The sequence below is a fragment of the Pseudovirgaria hyperparasitica genome (genome assembly GCF_010093815.1).
Source record: "Pseudovirgaria hyperparasitica strain CBS 121739 unplaced genomic scaffold EJ05scaffold_25, whole genome shotgun sequence".
Taxonomy (NCBI): Eukaryota; Fungi; Ascomycota; class Dothideomycetes; order Acrospermales; family Acrospermaceae; genus Pseudovirgaria; species Pseudovirgaria hyperparasitica.
The window spans coordinates 206,805-227,581 of NW_022985573.1; the positions used below are offsets into that span (position 1 = coordinate 206,805).

Below are 20,777 nucleotides of genomic sequence, written 5' to 3' on the forward strand. Positions count from 1 at the left end.
AATATTTAATTTATATTAATTATAGAAGTATAGAGAAGAGAGAGTAAGAAACTTAATAACTTACTCTAATAGCTATTTAACTGAAGAACTACTAGTTTAAATTAGTAAACGGGTACGTCTTATATCTTTCTTTCTCTTAATAAGTAGTATATACTATTAGAAGTAGAGGTCTTAGAAGTATCTACTTTCTAATTAGAACCCGTAGTTCTCTTTTTAAGTGTTAAGAACTTCTAGCTCGGATCTAAGGACCATGAGCCTGATTTGAAAGGTCAACCAAGGCTCATAACTTCACCAAGGATTCCACGTACCAGACTCTCTAGCCTGCCTGTTAAAAACCTCACAACGTAGCTTCGGATTGCTGCCACGGGCGATTCTAGAACATTATACCACTGAGAATATGTTAGAGCGGAAGGACAAGAGACCATGGCCAGGAGGTGTGGCGTATCCGGTTTCGTCATCTAAGAATGGACGTATACGTAGATGTGGACTAAGGAAGCTAGACGTTACCATCCAAGGCTCACTCAACTCTGCCATCTCCTCATGCAACAGCTCCGAGTCCAGCAACCAAATTGATATAAGCGACTGCGACTGCAAACTCGAAGCTGAACCACTTGAAAGCACTTCTCTACTCCCTGTGGCTCCAGGTCCCCTTCCACTATCAAGAGACAGTAGTATAAGTAGCCTTGACAGCTGGACGATGAATAATACTAACCGAGAATCATGGGATAGAAACCCTTTAGCTCGCAATATGCCTAGGTCTCCTTCCTAGAAGTCCAACAAAAAGGGTTCCTTAAACCCTGTTTATACTTTCACACAACGGATTTTCAGGACTGTTCCCTTTCGTCTTGCATCCTAGCTTCTTCTTAGACCAAGACTAGTAAAGTTTTCGCTAGTCTTAGTCTTCCATGTAGCAAGTAACAAGTGAAGACACCGTTACAGATATCTAAAGCGAAAGAACAGGATGGTAAGGGAGATCTCCTAGCATAGTCACCGAGGATATATCCTGACGATCGCCCAGACCGAACCAAGACTACTTCACTAGATATCAATATCAACCCAGGCATGAAGACCACGAGCACTGATAATGAGACCTCCACTTGGACGCTGACTGAAGCGTCAGTCCGTAGTGTTAAAGCATCTCCTTCACTTTGCTCATCCGGTCACTCCTCAAAGTAGAGTCCCGGCTCTGTCTGTTCCGAATTCCAGGCCCAAAGAGAGGACCGGCCTTGAGAGTTGAACACTCGAAGGCAGAGCACCCCTGAGCTTGATGAATGGCGGTTCCGTTTAAGAAATTATGCTCCTGAACGGCCAACCTAAGTAGTAACAATGGACACTTCAATTTATGGCACAGAGGTGTAGAGATCTTCTTATTCTAGGTGGATCTATAGCGCTTTCCGCCGCGTTACCGCGATCTTACGTGAGGATAGGCTATTCAACGATAGAGTTGTATGATTCGACCCTAACGTGGACACTGCCTAAGTAGGTGATATGATGCTTCCTGAGCGGATAGTAAGAGCCCCAAGCCGTTAGATCTGCAGGAACGCAAGAAGAGGAAATACATATATTAAGCAGCACGTCTTCGATCCGAAACCTAGGCTTCCTAGCTTCAGTCCTGTAAGAAGGGTATTCTAGGATGCTCTCGAGGAGGTGCTCAAGGAGGATTTAGAGAACATGAATGATGAATTGCGCGATCCGATGATCCTAAGATCAGGCTGAGCGCAGGAACCCATAGTAAAAGGACCAGTATAGACGAGAAGCGCACGATCGCCGAAGCGTTACAAGCAGGAATAGTAAAAGAATAGCAAGATACTACTGGTAATAAGTACTATATGCAGGAGGACAGCAGCAGCGAGTAAGATGTCGGAAATAGTTCCAAAGTCACAAACCTAACAACAGCTCGGATAAACATAAATACAAGATACCTATCGTTCCTAGTGTCGAGAGCTCTAGTGATATGCTTCCAACTGGTCCTAGACTTCGCCCATTCACTTAATACCCATTCTTACGTGTCTCGGACGTCGTCATTCCGCCTCGCCCAAGACACACAACAAGACTAACATTAAAAATGACATTCATATTCGGCACAATCCCACGCAGCGTCTCGTACATGAATTCTGGTCTTTGCCAGTGGTATATACCAGGAGCGAGCAGCGGTTGCCCAGAACCAGTGTTGTAAAACACATAGTTGGGCATCTCTCGCCCCCTCGTGCTCATGCCGCCTTTCCAGCACCTATTCTGCTATGCTATCTTTGGCATGAGGTTATCCCTTAATTAGCCGCCCATTAGTAGGCTTCTCCAAAGCCTCGCACTGTATTCAGCCAGTGTGGTTTACCAACGTTGATGCTGTCTGTGCAAAACCTTAACACTGTGCTTCCTTCAGCATCAGCACCGGAAGCTAATGGAAAGGCGTGATAATGAGCCTAGGCACTGCATAGGAGCCATTGATCCTATGAAATCGAACCGAAACTTTGGTAATTCAATCACGTAGCCGAATATCATGCCTGCCTGCATATCTACGACATCTATCGTACCATGACTACTCATAGCATTTGCCGTCCTAGAGCTCGTGCAACCTGGCGCTCACGCCTAACACCTATGATCTCCACCATGGTTTGCTTATCAACTTTCGGGGCCGTCAGTTCAGGTGTCTGCGACACGAGCCGGGCTCGCTTGGCGACCTCAACACGCATGTCCCTCAGTTCCTCCTTGACAACCCTCCAGTCCACCCTACACACCTCTAGCTCACCTACACTGCTACTATGGGCCTGTGGCTCCCCGACATGCTTTCCCATCTCCATGATATAGTCTGACACCATCTTCTTCTCTAGGTCCTCAACGCGAATGAAATTAGAGGGATATTCGCAGTAGATCCAGCCAGCCCCATCTGGGCAAGAGAACGAAGACGGGGTCCATTTCAGGTTTGCCATAGAGGTCAGACCTTTGGGGATAGACAGGAGTTTCGGTTTGCTGGTGTTCATATTGGCCGGTGCTGGCAGGGTGCGACGCTTAGCTGAGACTGTGCTCAACATGTCATTTGGCGGAGTCATGCGCTTGCGCACAGCTGGCTGGGGTTGCTTTTGTGGCTCCTGGTCATCGTCGCCTAGCTGGTCGATCAGCCTCTGCCTCTTTCGTGGCTCTTCCACTGTCTGATGGAGATCTGGCTTCCCCGCCTTCGGCGTTTTCTGTTTCTCTCCTGATCCACACTGGTTGCCTGGCTTTTCCGTATTCCGTACAACTTCCAGCTTATCTCGTTTCGGCTCGATCTTAGGGTTTCCTGCCACCTTATCAAGCCGCCTCAAAACCATATCCAGCTCATCGGCCTGAATCTCCAGCTGCTTGGCCATTTTCCCAACCGCTACTTCAAGAGCAGCAATGCGAGCATCTTGGTTCATGTCTAAAAGGACTCTAGATTAGCTAGGAGTGCACGGAGTGGATGGCATGCCGTACGGGTGCTTTGGCTCGTGGTGACTTGGTCGGGACGTGACGCCATCTGGTGTTTCGCAAAGGCTGTTTGAACGTGTTAGACGTTTCCAGAGACGACGAAAAGAGTGAGATACCCGTGGCTTCTGCGGCTGCTCTATCCGCCCATTGTACACTTCGCTGCGTCTGCGATTTGTCGCGTGTGTCGTCGTCGTCGTCGTCACCTGCAGCTCCATTCGGGGACGTGACTGGCGACTTAGGTATCTCCGCCATAACAATATCCAGAGATTCTAATAAGTTTTGATGCGATGGATGAGAGTGTCCAAATTCAGGCGTGTATTTGATATATCGCGGCGCGTCGCGTCGCGTCGAGGAGTTCCCATCGTTATATCCATGCGTATCATTCATTCTAGCGTGCCTGGTCTTACGCATCCTTCGCTTGTCTAGATTAGAATTCTATAATCAGCTATACTGAAACAAGAACATCACTCGAATAAATTTGATTACATATATTACGATTATCGAAAGTACTTCTTTAAAGTCTAAAGCACGCATTTACGTGCTGTGTCTGTCTATACGTCAACTCCGCCACTCCCAAAGTCGATAAGAGATTGCATCGATATGTCTTACTTAATGTATTTACATTACGATCGGACATTACAGGTCCCGAGTAGCACTTGATCTAGGCATGGCAAAACATGTTGCTATCCAGGTATCGTTATACTTGGTCAGGTCTATACCAGACCGTACGTTCCTGAATCCTCTGCTTCGATACCGTAAGAGTTGCTACGAGCTCTTAGCGTTTATCCTGCCTACCCTATTGTGCATATGACCTAAAATGGTCTTTAAGCTCTATGCCTCCATCATTATCGACAGGCCGAGCTTCGTGCTTATGTTCCGTCCTGCTGAGAGCTGGAATGCAGGCGAAGAACTAGCATTTTGTGAAGTTGAAAGATATCCGAATGTTATGCACTCTTCAGTAGTTTGCCTTGCTAGTCGGCATCTTGTCTTAATCGTACTAATACCAGCTAGCTCTACCCTTTGTTTAGGTCATAGTTCTGAAGGTTATTCTGCTGGACAGTACAGTATGATTATAAAGAATGACTCCGACAGGGGCAGGGTGCCTCTACGGAGCAGAGACGATATGGAGCAGGCGAATTCGCGGTCTTCGCGCAATGTCTATTCTCGAGGATGTTCTTCCAGCACAGGTCAAGATATGCTTTCCAAGATGTTTTTTTTAAATGCTTCTCTAGAGACTTCTGAGAATACCTCTGAGGCCAGAGAGACATGGTTGCGAGAGCGTCCTACAGTGATAGAGTACCAGGATACATTGATGAAAAGACTCGACGCCCAGAGAGAAGAGCACGGAGAACTCAACTGGTATAGCCAATGTCATATATGATAGCTACAGTGTATTGCGGTAGGAGACGAAAATTCCATGCGATGGACATGCATGATAGTACTAGCCATGCATTTAACTAGCCAGGCTCCCGCGCTCATTCATGGTTCAAAGAAGATGATCTACATGAGCTTTCCCTAAGCTGAGTCGCCCTTCACGTAGTATCATCGAGTCTAGACTTTCGCAAGTGTCTGTACAGCAAGCTTGACTCATTGCAATCCGGATGTTATTAGACGACTAATGCCAATTGGCCCATCTCTTTCTGACCAGACGCTTCGGCGACTTATCTGTTCTTCAGTACCTTGTACGCTACATATTCTCCATCCGAATGCAAGTTATTATATGGAGAGGGAGGAGCTGTGGTTTATGTCGGATGAAGCATGAAAAGACGTTCAGCGCGTCGAATCGAAAATGGAAAGAGGTATATAGTGTGTTGGTTGGCGAAGACGAAGAGTTTGGCGTAGAAACGATTCTTGCAAGCATAAGAGTGCACTGACTCGAAGTTTGCCGCCGTGAGCTGCTGTCAGCATCAGGAATTTGAAGTTGAGCAGACGCATACGTTCATAACATATCATCCTTCGGATAACAGCAAGGGAATCTGCCATCGTATAGACGATTCGGATCAGCATGTAATTAGAGGAACGCGAGGCGTGGAGTGTGTCTGCTGCTGCAGCCAACGAAAATGGTCTGAAAGACTGATTCAATAGTTGTGTGTACATTGAGATTACCTAGGCAAGTTGAGTAGAGCCTGGAATACGTCGGATGCCTAAGGCTGCAACTATAAGCGCGTTATCTACGCGTTAGGAACCACACATAGTTGCGCTGCGATAGATTGATCTACTCGTCTGAATTACTCTTCCCTGGTCCACTCCTTGGGTCGCCCATGCATTCTCGCATTGCGCCACGTTCCTCTGGTGGCCTATGGCGCGCCCTCGACGTAAACGCCTTGCTCTATCAAAGCGCAGTAAGCTAACCTCCAATTCGAGGTCTTTACCCCATCACGACTCGGAAGAAGACAGCGAGCTCTCCAGCACCGATAGTAGCTCAGTCCATGGAGGAACGGAGATCACAGGCTTATCCGAGACTGACCCCGATTCCGGGAATGACAGTGGTGAAAATGACAATGAAGAGGATGAAGGCGACGGAGCGGATATAACTGATGGTTTGAATGGATCTCGGACAATGGCCAGTGCAAACAACGACGAGGATTACGACCAAGATGAAGAAGCAGAAGTGAGACCGCCTGCATCGACCGCCATCATGGTGCCGGATGAGGAGTGGTACAAGAACAACCCCAAGAGGACACCAGGGAACTACCACTACCCGAAAGAGATGATTCTTCATGGCCTACAGATCACCGAACAGCAACTACACAAGTTTCATATAAAGGCGGCGAGTATATTGAAGGAAGATCCCAATGCACAAGCCAATTATGTTACCGCCGAAGAGACTATTATGAGACGGCTTCCAAGGTCATTCAGAAAAGTGGCGTATCAGAATCAATGGGCGCATAGCGCGATTCAGAAGTGGCTTCGGCACACAGTCAAGAGAATTTTAAATCCAAGGTTTTTTCGACCGATGGGATCAAAGACAAAGAACGGCTCTGGCACCAAGGCCGTCGCGAATTCGGTGAGCCTCACATACAAGTGTTTCGTCGCTTGCTGACATCATGAGTTAGAGGAAGAGACGGCGCACGCAAAGCCCAGCCTTGTCAGAGCAGATACCAGGAACACGCCGAAGTCGTGGCGCTCGCCCGCAAACATCGCCTGGCAATCACCAAACCAGGAATCGAGAACGGCATTCGAGAGCCCACACCGAACAGCCACAAGTCGCCCCGCCAGTGAATTCGAGCCGAGTCGCGCGTCAGAATGTAAGAAATAGTCGCCATGAAAACGACCCAAGCATCATCCAACCCGGTCGCGCCAGAGCTGATGATGAACAGAACAGCGCACGTGACAGCAACGACTCCGAGGGGGAGGAAGAAGAAGAAGAAGAAGAAGAGATCGAGAGAATGCGCCGCCAGAACAGTCAGACTGCGTGGCACGATTCCATGCCAGATGTGACTGGACTATCATCTCCTATGTTGCTCACCGATGTGGAGGATAACCCAGGTATTGGACTTCCGCTGGAACTACCGCCCATCGTTGAAGACATAACGGAGCCAAATATAGATGCAGGAGAGACAGCAAAGAGAAGTGCGACTGCTCCAGTGCAATGCCGGTCGCTTGCGATATCTAGCAAAGATACGTCCGAGTATAACATTACTGCTCAGTTTCAAGTTCTTAAAAACCTCGGCGACACCATCGCTAGTCGCGCAAAAGAGCATCTTGATTTCTCTAACTCCCACCTTGCCACTTACATAACGAAGAAGGCAGACCTCGCCACATTAAACATCAGCCTCCGGGCGAAAACGAGTGAACTCGAACAACTGCCGACGGTCGATGGACTACTAACTGAAGGAGACATGTTTGCTAACAAGTCCGCCTCTGTCAGCCTTTTTTCGCAATACGCCAAGGAAATGGGAGATCTGTTACAAAAAATGAGGCAAACGACTCGCGTAGAGGAGAAATCTCTCAACCATCGGATCAATACGCTCAAAGTCGAGTTATCGGACTGCCAAACAAATCTCAAATTGGCCGGTACATTCGCGTTACAAAGCGTGGACGATGCACGCCGAGAAATCAGCGAGCTTGAGGCCAGCGCTTGTGCAGCAGAGAAACTTGTGGAGCACTTCCGCAAGAATGCTCGCGTGAACAGAGATAGACTTATGGCGTTAGAAGTAACGCCTGAGCTCGCAGAGGCGAAAGCTGCGACATCCGAAACCTGAAATTCGTTGTTCGCCCGGATACTTCTTTGTTACGATCATTTTCTCAACCTCCTTTATCTAGTAATACTTCTTATATACTTGGGAGCTCTGCCCATCAGAGTGTTGGCCGATATTTTCTTTTCTTTCCTATGTAACATTGCCATGTTCGTGCACGTTAATCATTGAACTTGGCTTTCAAGAGATAATACAGTTGGAGAATTGCCGGTGATTCTGGCTTGAATAATAAATAAGCGGTAGGCGTGGCCACGGCATGCGTCCCTCCCTCAGTAAGTACTCTAGCCACCGTATAGATGTACTAAGATGATATAACGGCAGAGAGATGGCACAATTGCATTATGGCTGCAGCTAACGTTAGTAATCTACGCACTTATACATAATAGAACCCCAACTCAATAGATCAAAACACATGTGCCCAATATTTAAAAGTAGCACTGTAAAGTACACACCCGTAGTGTTGGTAGTACGTATAGAAGGAAAATCTGCCCACTGCCACCAGTTTATGAAGTGATTATCCACCGGCCTCCTTGTAGGTAGTGTCGATAGCACAGCAAAGCAGAGCCATGTCATCAAGTCTCCTCAACAGCAGTAACGGTCGCCGCCGTTTTCGCGGCCAGACGCGCCGAACGACGAAGGGGTGCATGAACAGTATTGATACTACAAGTCCCGACCATCACAGGAGCCAGGTTCGATGAAGTAAGCGGAGACTGGGACTTCGAGGAACCATTACCATTAGTGGCAGTACCGCTCTGCTTCTTCAAGGACAACCCAGTGGTGTCATGAGTGGTCAATTTGGTACCACGACTGGTGGTGCTGATGCGGGACTTGCTCGCAATCGAGGGGATTTTGTCGCATTTCGTCGTAGGAGGAACGGCGACAGAGTCGTTAATGTTAACAGCGCTGGATCTCTTAGGCTGGATGCGGAGGCTAGCGGGAGTGATAACAATCTCTGTACATAGATCCGGTGCAATGGCGCGGGCCATCTGTGGCGTTGAATCCGACTGGTGTCTATCCTTCCTTGCTGAGCGGGAGAGTCCGGCGGTGTTGAGTTTGACATGCTCACGCAAATTCGTGCTATGACTCGCAATAGTAGATTCACCTCCAGCTGATCCAGCGACGTTGATGACACCATCATGTTCAAGCTGAACTTGCTCGAGACGATTCGCAAGCCGGATAGCATGTCTATCATGGAGATTCACCTTATGAAGGGCTCCGAGGTTAGGGCTAGATTGCGGCTAGGTATAGACTGTAAGTAAGGGTACGGCGAGCTTGGATCCATTAATACATACCTGGGGTGCCCTGATGAGTGGTACATAGTCAGTCTCATCAATAGTCTTATTGTCACTGGTGTGAGAGGATGGGGACAACAGTGCAACGGAGTTTGCTGAACGCGTCAATGGCCTGCCGGAAGGAGAGAAGCGAATGCCCAGATATTGCTTCTCCCGCCGTTGATAAATCTTGCTAGACATGGTAGAGCACATGTAGACAGTAGAAAGAAGGACGCCAAAGGCTGCTGGGAAGGATTAAGAGAGACGAGGGAATAGTAATCGGCAAGACTAATGAGGTACTTATAATAACAGAAGTAGGTGAATGAACGAGCCAGGGGAGAACCTACTTGCATAGAAACAGCCCTTTGCTTGTCAGACAAAACGGGCTTGACACACAGCTTGACCGGTTCGTGGGATGTTTGTTGTCTCAGCAGCGAACTTGTGTATTGGCGCCAATAAAATACATCGAAATGGCAGAACGTACTAGAGAACATAGCTCCGGAGGACTGTGTTGCATGAAACAACTTGGGCGACGATAGCCAGAAGGGTGGAGGTCAATTGAGGCCTGCCTGCGATTGTTTGCCCGATGCATTGAATCGGTGGCAAAGCTCAGATCCATAAGATCAAAGTAGGCATGGGAAGCGCAGCCACCAACTACCCCCAGTTTGTTCTTTGATATGCATTAACGAGGCAGTTCAACCAAAGCTGTCGCCGCGCGCACGCTTCTTCGGTGGTGACTCTGAAGTCATTAGGCACCGCCGCTGGGATCGGCTAAAAAGGACGCGGGATCTCTCCTAGCCCTTGTGTAGATGGCGAAAATTCGTTCGTGAGCGATGGTGTAGACTTCAATACTTGGCTTTGAGATGTGATCGCAGGTCTGGACATACCAGTGTCGAGCTGTTTCTGGAGCGTGGCTCTGATCAAAGCGAGGCGCTCGCCTGTCGCGTAACCAGCCACATTCCGCAAGTACGATCTAAACTTTCGTACATCATCTTCTTCTCGCAAATGTCCGCGGAGTATAACCTCCATACGGTACCTGAGAGAGTCAGGCGAACCCTCACGCCAATGTATCCACATATCGAAGCTGTTGGTATCACACGTCAAGCTAAAGTGGAAGGCTTCGGCTGCTGTTGGCATGTACCCTGTGCCACCGTTGAAGGCGTGTATGTACCTGACAACGGCAGCTCCGTCTCTTGCGCCTCGTAGTCTTGCAACAGAGTGTCCCTCGGTGCTAGTGAACTTCTTCTTCTACTGAACTGTAAAGAACGGAAAATGGACCGAATTCGTCAGCGCATCTGATAGCTCTACTGACTGTATTAGTACTGTTCTTTGAATCTAAGGGAATCAAACAAACCGATGGAACAAGGGCTCCTCCGCTAGGCTAATTGAGGGCTCCGTCATTGCCTCCATGGCTGTCTCAGTGGTGGCATATCCGAGCACCTGGTCTGGATGAGGTTCTGACAGTAGTCCGCAAGCGACTCTAGTCTCGGGCCTTGATGAAGGCTAAGTTCATTGCCATATCAATGCCAGGCTCTTCTGGTAGTTCGATGATGTCCTTCAAGCCTTGGATTGCGCCTTGTTCCGTTCGCGTCTCTGCCCTCCGGCGGACCCTCTCGATTTGTTCTGGGGTTCTAGTAGACGGCGATGTTTTCAGTCTCTGAATATGCTCCACGTGTTGTTTGACCGCAGGCGGCCAATCCTGCGAACTTCGATCTATTGTTATGCCATACTAAGTAAGTCTAGATTTATCATCGTATTTAGATCGAGGATTACGAGTGAACCTGGATTTAGTATAACTACTTAATATATAAGAATTAAGTAGAATATAGTATATAGAACTTAGAGATAGATAAGCTATATTATAGTCTAATATAGCTTATCTATTTACTATTTATTTATATCTTATTAATACTTACTATAATATCTACTTAATCTTATTAAAGCGCCTTAAATATTCTTATCTATTAGAAAGCTAAAATACTTCTATATTATAGACTACTTTAGAAATAAGCCGCTTCTACTTCTTAGAGTATATAGATATATTATACTAGTTTAGAGTATTAGAGCTTTCTCTAGTACTTAGTTCTATCTATAATTACTAGATCTAAGTTTCTTCTCTTTTCTTCTAGCTTTATAATTAATTTTAGATATATATATATATCTATTAATAGTAGTCTATAGTAATTAGTATTATTAGTTATAATTAAGATAGAAGAATCTAGAAGCCGTTAAAGTAACTAGATAGATAAATAGCTAAGCATTTAAATACGGAAGATAGGGACCCATACTACACTATGCTAGTGTACCGTATGCCCGCCTAGATTCCAATCATACTTCCGTTACCCCACTACTTACCCGCACGCTACGCCACTTCTATATGCACGCTAAAGTACCGCACGGCATTTTAGGTCCACTATCACGAGCATCTCCATTCTATGACATGGATACGCATATATCCATATACAAGCCGCAAAGCTACTAACACCTATGGCACTTATTTACTAACGTTTGAGTGCTAAGCTACGTAGAGCCTTAGGAACCTAAAGCATGACTATACATACTACCATGACCATGCCCAAGTTTATCTATGTGCAGAATCAGGCTTGACATTGCCGGTGGGTACGGGATAGTATAAGTATAAGTATACCCTTAATAGTTTCATGGTTCTAAATGACCATAGCTTGACGAGCACGCCACGTACATCTAGAGGACAGGGAACCAGCTGCAAGCCACCATGAGAACATCGTCCAGTTAGACTTCGTCCGGCAATCGCGATCGTGGGAGAAGTCAGGAATCGAGAATTCTTGTAGAAAGTCCATAATGCAGGCCGGTGAACACGGGAATGCCAGTTGGGGGTAGTTGATTGCGCGAATTTCGGTGAAGGCATGTCTCATCAGACAGATGGTCGACCGGAAAGCAGGGCTTCTGTATGGCTTGAGTGATTGCATGTATGCGAAGCTCGTAACGAATGGGACAGGTGTGCAATATTTAGATATTCGATTTGCGGACCAAGAGAACCGTTGCCTCGCCTGGTTTTCCTGGCTCCACACCAAGTCCCATTTATTAAGCTACCGTTGGTTGTGAAACAGCATAGAGCCCGACAGAACTTGCAGACGGGTAAGGTAACGTTAAGAAGGACCCTGTCAATATATGCCAGCGGGATACTTCGTCTAGGGAGACAACAGAAGCCTTGTAGGATATCATCCAGTGGAAATGGAGTCCGGATGTCCCCCTTCACCGCAAGTTCGACAACGGCTCGCCAATGGATCTTACTCGAGGTCATGAGAATGCATGTACTCCCCTGTGATTAAATTCTCAAATCAAACGAAGTTTATAACGAAAAAGAAATACTTCTTGATGTCCTTAGGCTACTGTGCTGCGTGCAGAGTATACCCGGCCGTACCAGCCGACATTACGGTCGTATCAAGCCCAAATATTGCCCATTTCCGCTCTTCCTCGCACTTTTGCTTCACTCAGATTTAGCCTATATTACACTGTTCAGAACCCTCAACGAGCGCCATATCAATCCTATGGATAGGTTTAGTCAACACAGGCGGGGAAGAGGATTCGGGAGCGGATTCGGGAGCGGATTTGGGCGGGGCAATCCAGGGCAAGGCAACAGGGAAAGAAACGAGGCCAGCCTCAGGCCATGTCATTATTTTTCAAAGAATGGCTATTGTAAGTTTGGCTTATCATGCAAGTTCTTCCATGGTCCGTCAATCGTAGATAGAGATAGGAGACAGAATCATGGAGGACGACCGCCCGGATCTAAGGAGACACCCGAGCAACAACAGGCCAGAGTGGACTACAATGCGTGGCGCCGATTCATCAAGGTATCACCTACTAGAACTGACGAGAGAACAATGGAACAGCTTTGGAGTGATGGTCTTGCCATCTTGAATGGCGACAATCTAGAATGGCAGCAAATGTTGCCACGCGATCTGGACAGCGACGACTATCAAGGCAGGGAACATATTAAGGATGTACTAGAGCTGCGATCAAGCCCAGGAGAAGAGCACAACTTCGTTCGCATTGCGCGTTCGTTTCTCTCCGTCATCACTCATCGGGCTCTCCTAGACTGCCTCTCGGTTGATACCGCTGTTGGAGCGCTTTATAATTTCGTGAGTGGCGCGAATGGGAACCGTGCGATTGCATTCTTCCAGCATCTTTCCCAAACGCTAGAAGAGTCTTATTTAAAATCCGCCGACTCTATCGCAACGATCCAGACTATTCTACAGACCATGCTGGTAGCACTTCGAGAGCTCCTTGGGAGAGAGCCTCGCGCTAGATTGAACGAAAACATTACATCTTTACTAGATCAAATGGAAGAGACTACCAAGTTAATCGCTAGAGATACACGCGATTTGATCATGCCAATCACCCTAGGTCAGATCAATGAAATCCGCGCTATTGTTGCACGAGCAAACGGACTTCTTGCACAAGATGATACTAGACAGATGAAAACTATCACCAAGTCAGCATATCCCCGCAACCTGGTAATGCCACAAGATCGCCATGATAACGACAAGCCTGATATTGCTAATGTCAAGATCTTTCCGACTTCTGAGGAAATTATGAGCGATGCGATTGACTTTTTACCCTCCACCGATCTCGACCAACCTCACTTCCTTCAAGACAAAGTTGAAAGACATATCGATACATGCTTTCGTCTTCTTCGTCATGACACATTTGGAGAATTGAAATCGGCTTTAGGGTCATTCTTGCATACCGTACAAGGCGATCCGGCTTGTATTAACCATCCAAAGCTTAGTCTCGGGGATATTCGAGCTTTCCACTACTTGCATGCGTTCATTAGCTATATCTCATTTGATCGTCGGCATGGTCTCGAAATGAATATAACATTCAGACAAATCCCGCAGCTACGCCAGAAATCAGCGAAAGAGAGACAAAAATGGTGGCAAGACTCAAAAAGACTTGGCGAGGGTGTTCTTCTCTCATTAATCGCAGTTCAAGACGATCAAGTTCAGCACTTATTCTTCACGGTTAGTAGAAGAGATACGGACACGGGACACGATGGGAGCCTTACAAAGGAAAATGCTCAATGCACCATTACTTTAAAGCTGGTGGCCACCGATCAGACACAAGTAGCTTTGGCCGTTTCCTTGAGCTGCCAAAAGACACAGGGGATCCTTCTAGAGTTTCCTGGTACCATTCCCGCTACGTTTGTACCGATTCTCGAGAACCTAAAGAGAATGCAAAAGTTTAGCAGGCTACCTTTCAAAGACTGCATTCTCCCTGACCAAATTGACGACACCCGGAATCGAAAAGGCGGCAGCACTCTTGACATACTAGCCCCACTTTACGCTCGTCATCCTGGATTTGCTTTCAACTTGAAGTCCATTCTCAAGATAGATGCGGTGGGAAACGATGACATCTACGTGCTACCAACATCTTCTCCTAATGACGCAGCTATCATTGACACAGTTGAAGCTCGCACCGCACTAGATCGCGGCCAGAGTCAAGCCTTGATATCAGCGTTGACGCGAGAATTTGCATTCATCCAAGGCCCGCCTGGTACTGGAAAGTCGTATCTTGGTATTGAGTTGATGAAGGTTTTGATGGACTGTAAATCAAGAGTAGAGTTGGGGCCTATCATTGTGGTGTAAGTTGGGGTCTCAAATCTCAAGTGCTTGGCTAACGATAGACAAGGTGCTACACAAATCATGCGCTCGATCAGTTTCTTGAGCATTTAATTGACATCGGAGTCAAAAAGACCATTCGTATCGGAGGTCAGAGCCATTCCACTGTTCTGGAAGAGCACAACCTTCGAAAGATTTCCCAAAGCGAAGGCAAAACAAGATCGGAAGGTTTCCTCCTTCACAAGTCATACGAGCGTTTAGAGCAAGAGTGTGAGAGAATTAAGAAGAGCCTAGGGCGCCTTCATGGCACTTTTAGACATGCCAACTGGTCGAATTTGCAATATCACCTCATGTACAGGTACTCAACGATTCATGACCAATTTAGTCGATTTGACGAAGACGGTTTTGAGCGGGTTGGTAAGCCTCTTTTTGATGCCTGGATTCCTCCTACTAGCAATGATCGCCCAGTCACGGAAAATGGCAAGACGGAACCGGCGGCCACCTTGATCAACCACATTTTAGACAAGGCAGCAGCCAATGTCCATTCCTTGGCACAGGAGGAGAGGCAAATGCTGATGCGCTTTTGGTGTCAAGAGATCCATGATACTGCTCTCGATGATCTTTATGAAAGGTTGAAAATGACAGAGTCCGCGCAAAAGCAACTTGCCGACATCCATGACGAAGTTGATCGGCGAGTGCTTCAAGCTGCGGACGTCATTGGAATTACGACAATAGGACTAGCGAAAAGGATTTCCACGCTGCAGCGTGTGCGATGCAAGATTGTGATCTGTGAGGAAGCTGGAGAAGTCATGGAACCGCACATGATATCTGCGTTGCTTCCGACGGTAAGTCGCTCCCAGAAACAGCACTGTGGCAGTGTAAGCGTACTAACGACAACATTTATAGGTTGAGCATCTGATCCAGATCGGAGACCATGAACAACTTCGTCCGCAGATAAACAACTATGGTCTTTCGCTCGAAAGCAAGCAGGGTGAGTTGTACCAATTAGATCGAAGCCAGTTTGAAAGGCTGTCCGTTGGGCAACCTGGGCGACCTCGGATCCCTGTAGCTCAGCTAAACGTACAGCGACGTATGCGTCCTGAGATATCGAAGTTGATACGGGAAACCATCTATCCTAGTTTGATCAATCACGACACAACCATCGACCTTCCAGACGTCGTTGGAATGCAGAAGAATGTATACTGGCTGGATCATGACCATTTGGAAGAGGGAAAAAACTCCGACATGCACCAAAAGTCTCATTCTAATATTTGGGAGGTGGAAATGGTGCACGGATTGATCCGCCACATTGTTCGACAGGGTGTCTACAGAAGCAGCGATATCGCTGTCTTGACACCTTACACTGGACAGTTACAGAAGCTTCGCTCAGTGATGAGAAACGACTTTGAGATCGTGCTTAGCGACCGAGATCAAGAGGCACTTGATAAGGACGGATTTACCGAAGGCGACGCAAGTCTTCAACAAGGAGCTGCCGGGCAGCAGTCGTCCTCCTCCAACGCCGTTTTGGAAAAGAAGAAGCTCAGTGATCTCTTACGGATTGCAACTGTGGACAACTTCCAAGGTGAGGAGGCCAAGGTGATCATTGTCTCTCTTGTCCGGAGCAATAAAGAAAAGAAAGTCGGATTCCTCAGGACGACAAATCGAATCAATGTTCTTCTCAGTCGAGCCCAGCACGGACTGTACCTGATTGGTAACTCTGATACATATTCAAACGTTGAAATGTGGCAGAAAGTTATCAACATGCTTCGATTAGCTGACGCAGTCGGAACAACTTTGGGGCTTAGCTGCCCGCGCCATATTGAAACCGAGATCATAGTCCACGAGCCTCATGACTTTCCCAAAGTCAGTCCAGAAGGAGGATGTCGTCTTGCATGTCTCTGGCGCTTGCCTGGATGTGGCCATATGTGCCAGTCTAGATGTCATTCGGAAAGTATGCACAGTGCATTCTTGTGCGCACAGCCTTGTCAAAGGCTACTTGAACCATGCGGACATGCTTGCCAGAAGCCGACGTGCGGAGAGAATTGCGGAAGATGTCACATCAAGCTGAATAATGTGCCGCTTCCTTGCGGGCATTTCAAAGATAATGTACTCTGCTTCCAAGCACAGAATCCTGGTCTACTCTGCTGCTCCATTCTGGTTGAGAAGCTTGTCCCATCCTGCGGACATACCGTAAAAGTGACCTGCTCAATCGACGTGGCGTCGGAAAGATATCGTTGCTCAAACCCATGCGCCTCAACATTACCCTGCGGCCACAACTGTCCGGGATCGTGTGGTAGCTGTAATGCCAAGGGCGTTGAAGGCAAAGTGTCGACGTCACACCAGAAATGCACCAAATTGTGTAGCCGTCGATTTGGCACCTGTAATCATTCCTGTCAAAAGGCTTGTCATGGAAAAGACTGCGGTCCTTGTCTCTCTCCCTGCGAAGTCCGCTGCCAGCATTCGAAATGCACCCTGCGCTGCCACGAACCATGTGCGCCATGCATTGAAAGATGCACATGGGAGTGCCAACATCGTGGACGGTGCACCATGTAAGTTTTATGTCTCTGCGAGCTTGTTATCTTCGATCAACTGAGCTGATGCTGACCTTTTTCTTTCTTCTCAGGCCGTGCTCTGCACCTTGTAACAGACTGCCCTGTGATCAGCGTTGCTCGAAGAGTCTTCCTTGTGGCCATCAGTGTCCAGGTATATGTGGTGAAGCATGCCCAACCGACTACTGTCACGCCTGTGGCTCCAAGCCAGATGCCAGAGTTGATCTTCTGGAAATGAAAAGCTACAGCGAAATCAAGATCGACGAGACTCCAATCGTGGTTCTCGGATGTGGGCATTTTTTCACAGCAGAGTCGCTGGATGGTCTTGTGGGTATGAGCGAAGTTTATACTACCGATGTGTTTGGAGACTTCACTGGCCTAGCAGATATCAGCGGCTCTTTAGCGATGAAAGTACCCAAGTGCCCAGACTGCCAACAGCCAATCATGCAATACATAACTCAGCGATACAACCGAGTCATCAACAGAGCGGTGATTGATGAAATGTCAAAAAGATTCTTGGTTAATGGTAAGACTGAGCTCCAAGAGCTGGAAACGAACGTTGAGGATCTTGAGTCAGGCCTCGTGGAGTCGAGGGAAAACATTAAGGACTCTGTAGAAAACTTGACGTCAAAGATTCGAACCCGATATCATGAATCCAAGAAGCTACAAAGTAAGCTTGAAGATTTCCTCCGGAACGTTGCAGATCGACATCAGCCGGCTCATAAACTCCACGAGGCCGTTGTCCAGGCTAGTAGGAGCAACAGTACAGACGATCCTGCATCTATTGCTGATGCATTTGGTTCACTGAGTATCCACCGAAACAGCATTGGCCCCGTCGAGCGAGACCGCAGAGTCACCTTTGGGGGTCGCGTTCTGCAGATGAAGGCGGAGTCCATCATACTAGAAGACAAGTTCCAGATCATAAAGAAGCTTCGATCCGGTCCATCCAACGAAGACGCGAAACTCTCCGGCGGAAATCCACAAGATCTTACGAAATCTTTCATGAAAGCTTGCGCATTACTAATAAAGGACTGCGAGATCGAGAAGCTTCCTAAACTCGCAGTAGAAGCTTCAATCCACTTCGCCACAAACGCACAACTCTACCGCTCATCTCAATTGTCCGGTGAAGATAGAAAGAAGGCTACCGAGTACGTAGAAGAGGCGAAGGATTTGCTGAAGCAAGCGCATGAACTATGCGAGCAACCCTTTCATAATGCAAATCAACTGAAAACTTGCGTCGAGGAAAACATCCAGATTCTTGGAAGGGAGTGGTACGAAGAAGTGACTGCCAAAGAAGTTGCCGAAATCAAGAAGGCCATGGTAAGTGGTAGAGGAGGCATCGCAACACACTCGGGTCACTGGTACAATTGCGCAAACGGACATCCTGTAAGCATCACAGTTAGCAAATACACAGTGTAGAGGCTAACACCCCAGTTAGTTTGCTATCGGTGAATGCGGAATGCCGATGCAACTTGCGCGCTGTCCGGAATGCGGCGCGGCTGTTGGAGGATCAAGTCATCAGGCTGTCGAAGGTGTTACCAGAGCCGCACAAATGGAAGAATAAGAGTATATATGGTGGATAAAGCATCTGTGACAATTGAAGAGACTCGGATCCGGACCAATGGCGCGGATTCGGGCCAGAGTCAGGTGTTGGCTCAGCTAGGGAGTGGTAGAATAGACTTCATCTGTCCTCAACACGTATTGCCGACTCACAATTGTTACATTGCCACTAACGACAAGAACCGTGGTCGCCACACTCGTTCGGCCCAATCCATTAGCCAATGCAAGACTGCTACTACCTTCATTGCATCGAAGCAAGACCTCGAGCTCCCGATAGTAATCTGCTCCCACACGGTCATCTTCTGGTTATTCTTAGAGACGATTAATAAGTGCCAATCATGACCCTGCGCAACAAGAAGCGGGAGAGCAGGCCAGGGTCCAACCGTAGTGCCCTGAATGAGAGAAAGACGTTTCAGTAGAGCATCCGTCCATATTGCAATCTGTGGTTTACCGTCAGTCCATGATTTCATGGGACTCTTAGCGTCCACATGGATTGCGATGGGATTGCGACGCGCTCGAGTTGTGTGATTCCAAGACTTGATGGACAAGCCGGGGAGTGGACGAAGGCGGGTCCAGGCCTGGTTTATGGTCGAGTCGGGCTTGAAAGTGACAACGTAATCAATAGCCCGCCCAGGGAGAATAGACCTGGCGAGCGATCCGGGTTCAATTTTGGCCGTTTTTCTACTGACGATCAGTATACGATTCCGGCTGTAGAGAGTGCGAACCAACACATTAACAATCTCAAGGGTCCGCGAGTGCTTGCATGTGTCACAGGCAAGTTTGAGTAGTGGGTGCTGGACCTCAGAATTCCACCAATCCTCAGAAGCACCTGGTCCACGATCATGTTGTCGTGCTTTCTCTACAATACCCAGTATTTGCGGTGGGGTAGGCATGGTGCCAATCTTACAGCGCTGCTCCAGGTCGGTCGCCCATGAGTATTGGTAACGCATCCTTTCCACGGCCGGCAAAGCAGACAGTTCATCCATGCTATCGTACCCCAGTATCCCAATGCCGTCGGCGAATCGTTGAATTGGTGTGCGCATCAGCGTGACATCTTCCGGCTCCGGCCCATCCCCATCCAGATCGTCATCGAAGTTACGGAAAACGACCGGGTTTTCTTCATCCTCGAGTATTTGAATCTGTTTTACGGGGCTAAACGTCCACTTTGCCGTGAATGGACGTCATAGGCGTCGGAACTTGCCTCGCTCGAGGGAGTAGGTGGCCTTGAATGTCAACAGGAGTCAGCGATTCTTCACGAATTGACAGCAGATCGCATACAATTCTTGAAGCGACTGGATCTCATCAATCCAGACCTCGATGCTACGGTTCATGAAGCCGATGGCGGTGCTGGGAAAGGCATCTTGACGACAGAACACGGTCTGTTTGTTGTTCGTTGTTGTGAGGACTTTGGCGACCGTGATAGCCGAGAATTGCCCGCCGGCGACTAGATTAGATCTAGACTAATTAGCGACAGAGGCGAGGAAGATGCGACAGACGACGTACATAAGAGAGTAACAGATTCACTCGGAGAGGTATAGTCTGATAGCTCGCGCAGCCTGGCCCTCTTGTGCAGCGCCTATCCTCTCCAGCATGATTTCCTCGTCAACCTTAGAGTCTTCACGCCTGGTGTTCTTCAATCCACTCTGCACACCTCCAGCTCCTCATCACCGTGTTGCTCCGCATTGCCCATATACTTTGCCAATTCCAAGACATGGCTGGACATCACCTTCCTCTGCAGATCCTTGACGCAAATAAGGTACGAAGGATATGCGTAGTAGATCCAGCCATGACCGTCGGGGCAGGAGAAGGAAGACGGAGTCCATTTCAGGTTGGCCATTGACTTCAAGCCTTTGGGAATGGACAGGAGTTTGGTTTTGGTGCCGGCGGTGTTGGCCGGTGCTGCAGGTGACAAGACGCGTCGCTTTGATGCTGAGGTCCCCTCGCTTGACACGTCGCTTGACCGTATCTTGCGCCCCGGTATACGCTGCCTGTCCTGCTCTTGCTGTCGTGGCTCCTGGTCTTCATCGCCCAGCTGGCCAGTTAGCTTATCTAGGTGCTTCGTCCACTGTGGCCTGTTCGCTTTCACCTGTGGAGGATCTGTCTCGTGCGTGTCCTGCGTGTCCTGCGTGTCCTGCGTGTCCTGCGTGTCCTGCGTGT

At 48.1% G+C, this 20,777-nt stretch overlaps 7 protein-coding genes across 7 annotated transcripts in view; 3 read left to right on the forward strand and 4 right to left on the reverse strand.

Annotated features, from left to right (window-relative positions):
* Positions 1–2,486: 2,486 nt before the first annotated feature.
* EJ05DRAFT_542279 (uncharacterized protein) lies at positions 2,487–3,754 on the reverse strand. The gene is made up of 3 exons (XM_033749716.1): positions 3,558–3,754; positions 3,448–3,507; positions 2,487–3,394 (listed from the first exon to the last, which is right to left on the reverse strand). Exons 1-3 carry the CDS (start codon positions 3,691–3,693, stop codon positions 2,541–2,543), a joined length of 1,050 nt encoding a protein of 349 aa, XP_033595416.1. The 5' UTR covers positions 3,694–3,754; the 3' UTR covers positions 2,487–2,540.
* A 1,872-nt stretch (positions 3,755–5,626) lies between these two features.
* EJ05DRAFT_232124 (uncharacterized protein) lies at positions 5,627–6,799 on the forward strand. The gene is made up of 3 exons (XM_033739984.1): positions 5,627–6,448; positions 6,498–6,689; positions 6,746–6,799. The coding sequence occupies exons 1-3, from the start codon at positions 5,741–5,743 to the stop codon at positions 6,749–6,751; spliced, it is 906 nt and encodes a 301-aa protein (XP_033595417.1). The 5' UTR covers positions 5,627–5,740; the 3' UTR covers positions 6,752–6,799.
* Positions 6,622–7,986, forward strand: EJ05DRAFT_232133 (uncharacterized protein). The gene is made up of 2 exons (XM_033739985.1): positions 6,622–6,689; positions 6,762–7,986. Exon 2 carries the CDS (start codon positions 6,831–6,833, stop codon positions 7,644–7,646), a length of 816 nt encoding a protein of 271 aa, XP_033595418.1. The 5' UTR covers positions 6,622–6,689; positions 6,762–6,830; the 3' UTR covers positions 7,647–7,986.
* A 226-nt stretch (positions 7,987–8,212) lies between these two features.
* EJ05DRAFT_490501 (uncharacterized protein) lies at positions 8,213–9,112 on the reverse strand (the record flags this gene model as incomplete). The annotated part of the gene is made up of 2 exons (XM_033745883.1): positions 8,213–8,878; positions 8,933–9,112. The coding sequence occupies 2 exons, from the start codon at positions 9,110–9,112 to the stop codon at positions 8,213–8,215; spliced, it is 846 nt and encodes a 281-aa protein (XP_033595419.1).
* A 3,329-nt stretch (positions 9,113–12,441) lies between these two features.
* On the forward strand, positions 12,442–18,624 carry EJ05DRAFT_495121 (NFX1-type zinc finger-containing protein 1; the record flags this gene model as incomplete). The annotated part of the gene is made up of 7 exons (XM_033746233.1): positions 12,442–12,744; positions 12,784–13,826; positions 13,920–14,534; positions 14,582–15,356; positions 15,418–17,060; positions 17,135–18,446; positions 18,499–18,624. 7 exons carry the CDS (start codon positions 12,442–12,444, stop codon positions 18,622–18,624), a joined length of 5,817 nt encoding a protein of 1,938 aa, XP_033595420.1.
* A 163-nt stretch (positions 18,625–18,787) lies between these two features.
* On the reverse strand, positions 18,788–19,324 carry EJ05DRAFT_421878 (uncharacterized protein; the record flags this gene model as incomplete). The annotated part of the gene is made up of 1 exon (XM_033741475.1): positions 18,788–19,324. A coding segment is annotated over one exon (537 nt), but the record flags the coding sequence as incomplete, so codon positions are not given.
* A 637-nt stretch (positions 19,325–19,961) lies between these two features.
* The window catches only part of EJ05DRAFT_232283 (uncharacterized protein), a 1,196-nt gene continuing 380 nt past the window's right edge, over positions 19,962–20,777 (reverse strand). The window contains exons 2-3 of the mRNA XM_033739986.1: positions 20,124–20,777; positions 19,962–20,075 (exon numbers count right to left, since the gene is read on the reverse strand). Of these exons, the coding sequence (XP_033595422.1) occupies positions 20,254–20,777 (524 nt within the window). The 3' untranslated portion in view covers positions 19,962–20,075; positions 20,124–20,253. The remainder of the gene's footprint in view (positions 20,076–20,123) is intronic.

Excerpts from the sequence above, each read along its gene's own strand:
- EJ05DRAFT_232133 (XM_033739985.1), top strand. The coding sequence starts at position 6,831 with ATGCGCCGCCAGAACAGTCAGACTGCGTGGCACGATTCCATGCCAGAT.
- EJ05DRAFT_232124 (XM_033739984.1), top strand. The coding sequence starts at position 5,741 with ATGGCGCGCCCTCGACGTAAACGCCTTGCTCTATCAAAGCGCAGTAAG. Across the intron at positions 6,449-6,497 it reads CCAAGGCCGTCGCGAATTCG|AGGAAGAGACGGCGCACGCA; the intron begins GTGAGCCTCACA and ends ATCATGAGTTAG.
- EJ05DRAFT_542279 (XM_033749716.1), bottom strand. The coding sequence starts at position 3,693 with ATGGCGGAGATACCTAAGTCGCCAGTCACGTCCCCGAATGGAGCTGCA. Across the intron at positions 3,508-3,557 it reads AGCAGCCGCAGAAGCCACGG|CCTTTGCGAAACACCAGATG; the intron begins GTATCTCACTCT and ends ACGTTCAAACAG. Across the intron at positions 3,395-3,447 it reads CACCACGAGCCAAAGCACCC|ACATGAACCAAGATGCTCGC; the intron begins GTACGGCATGCC and ends GAGTCCTTTTAG.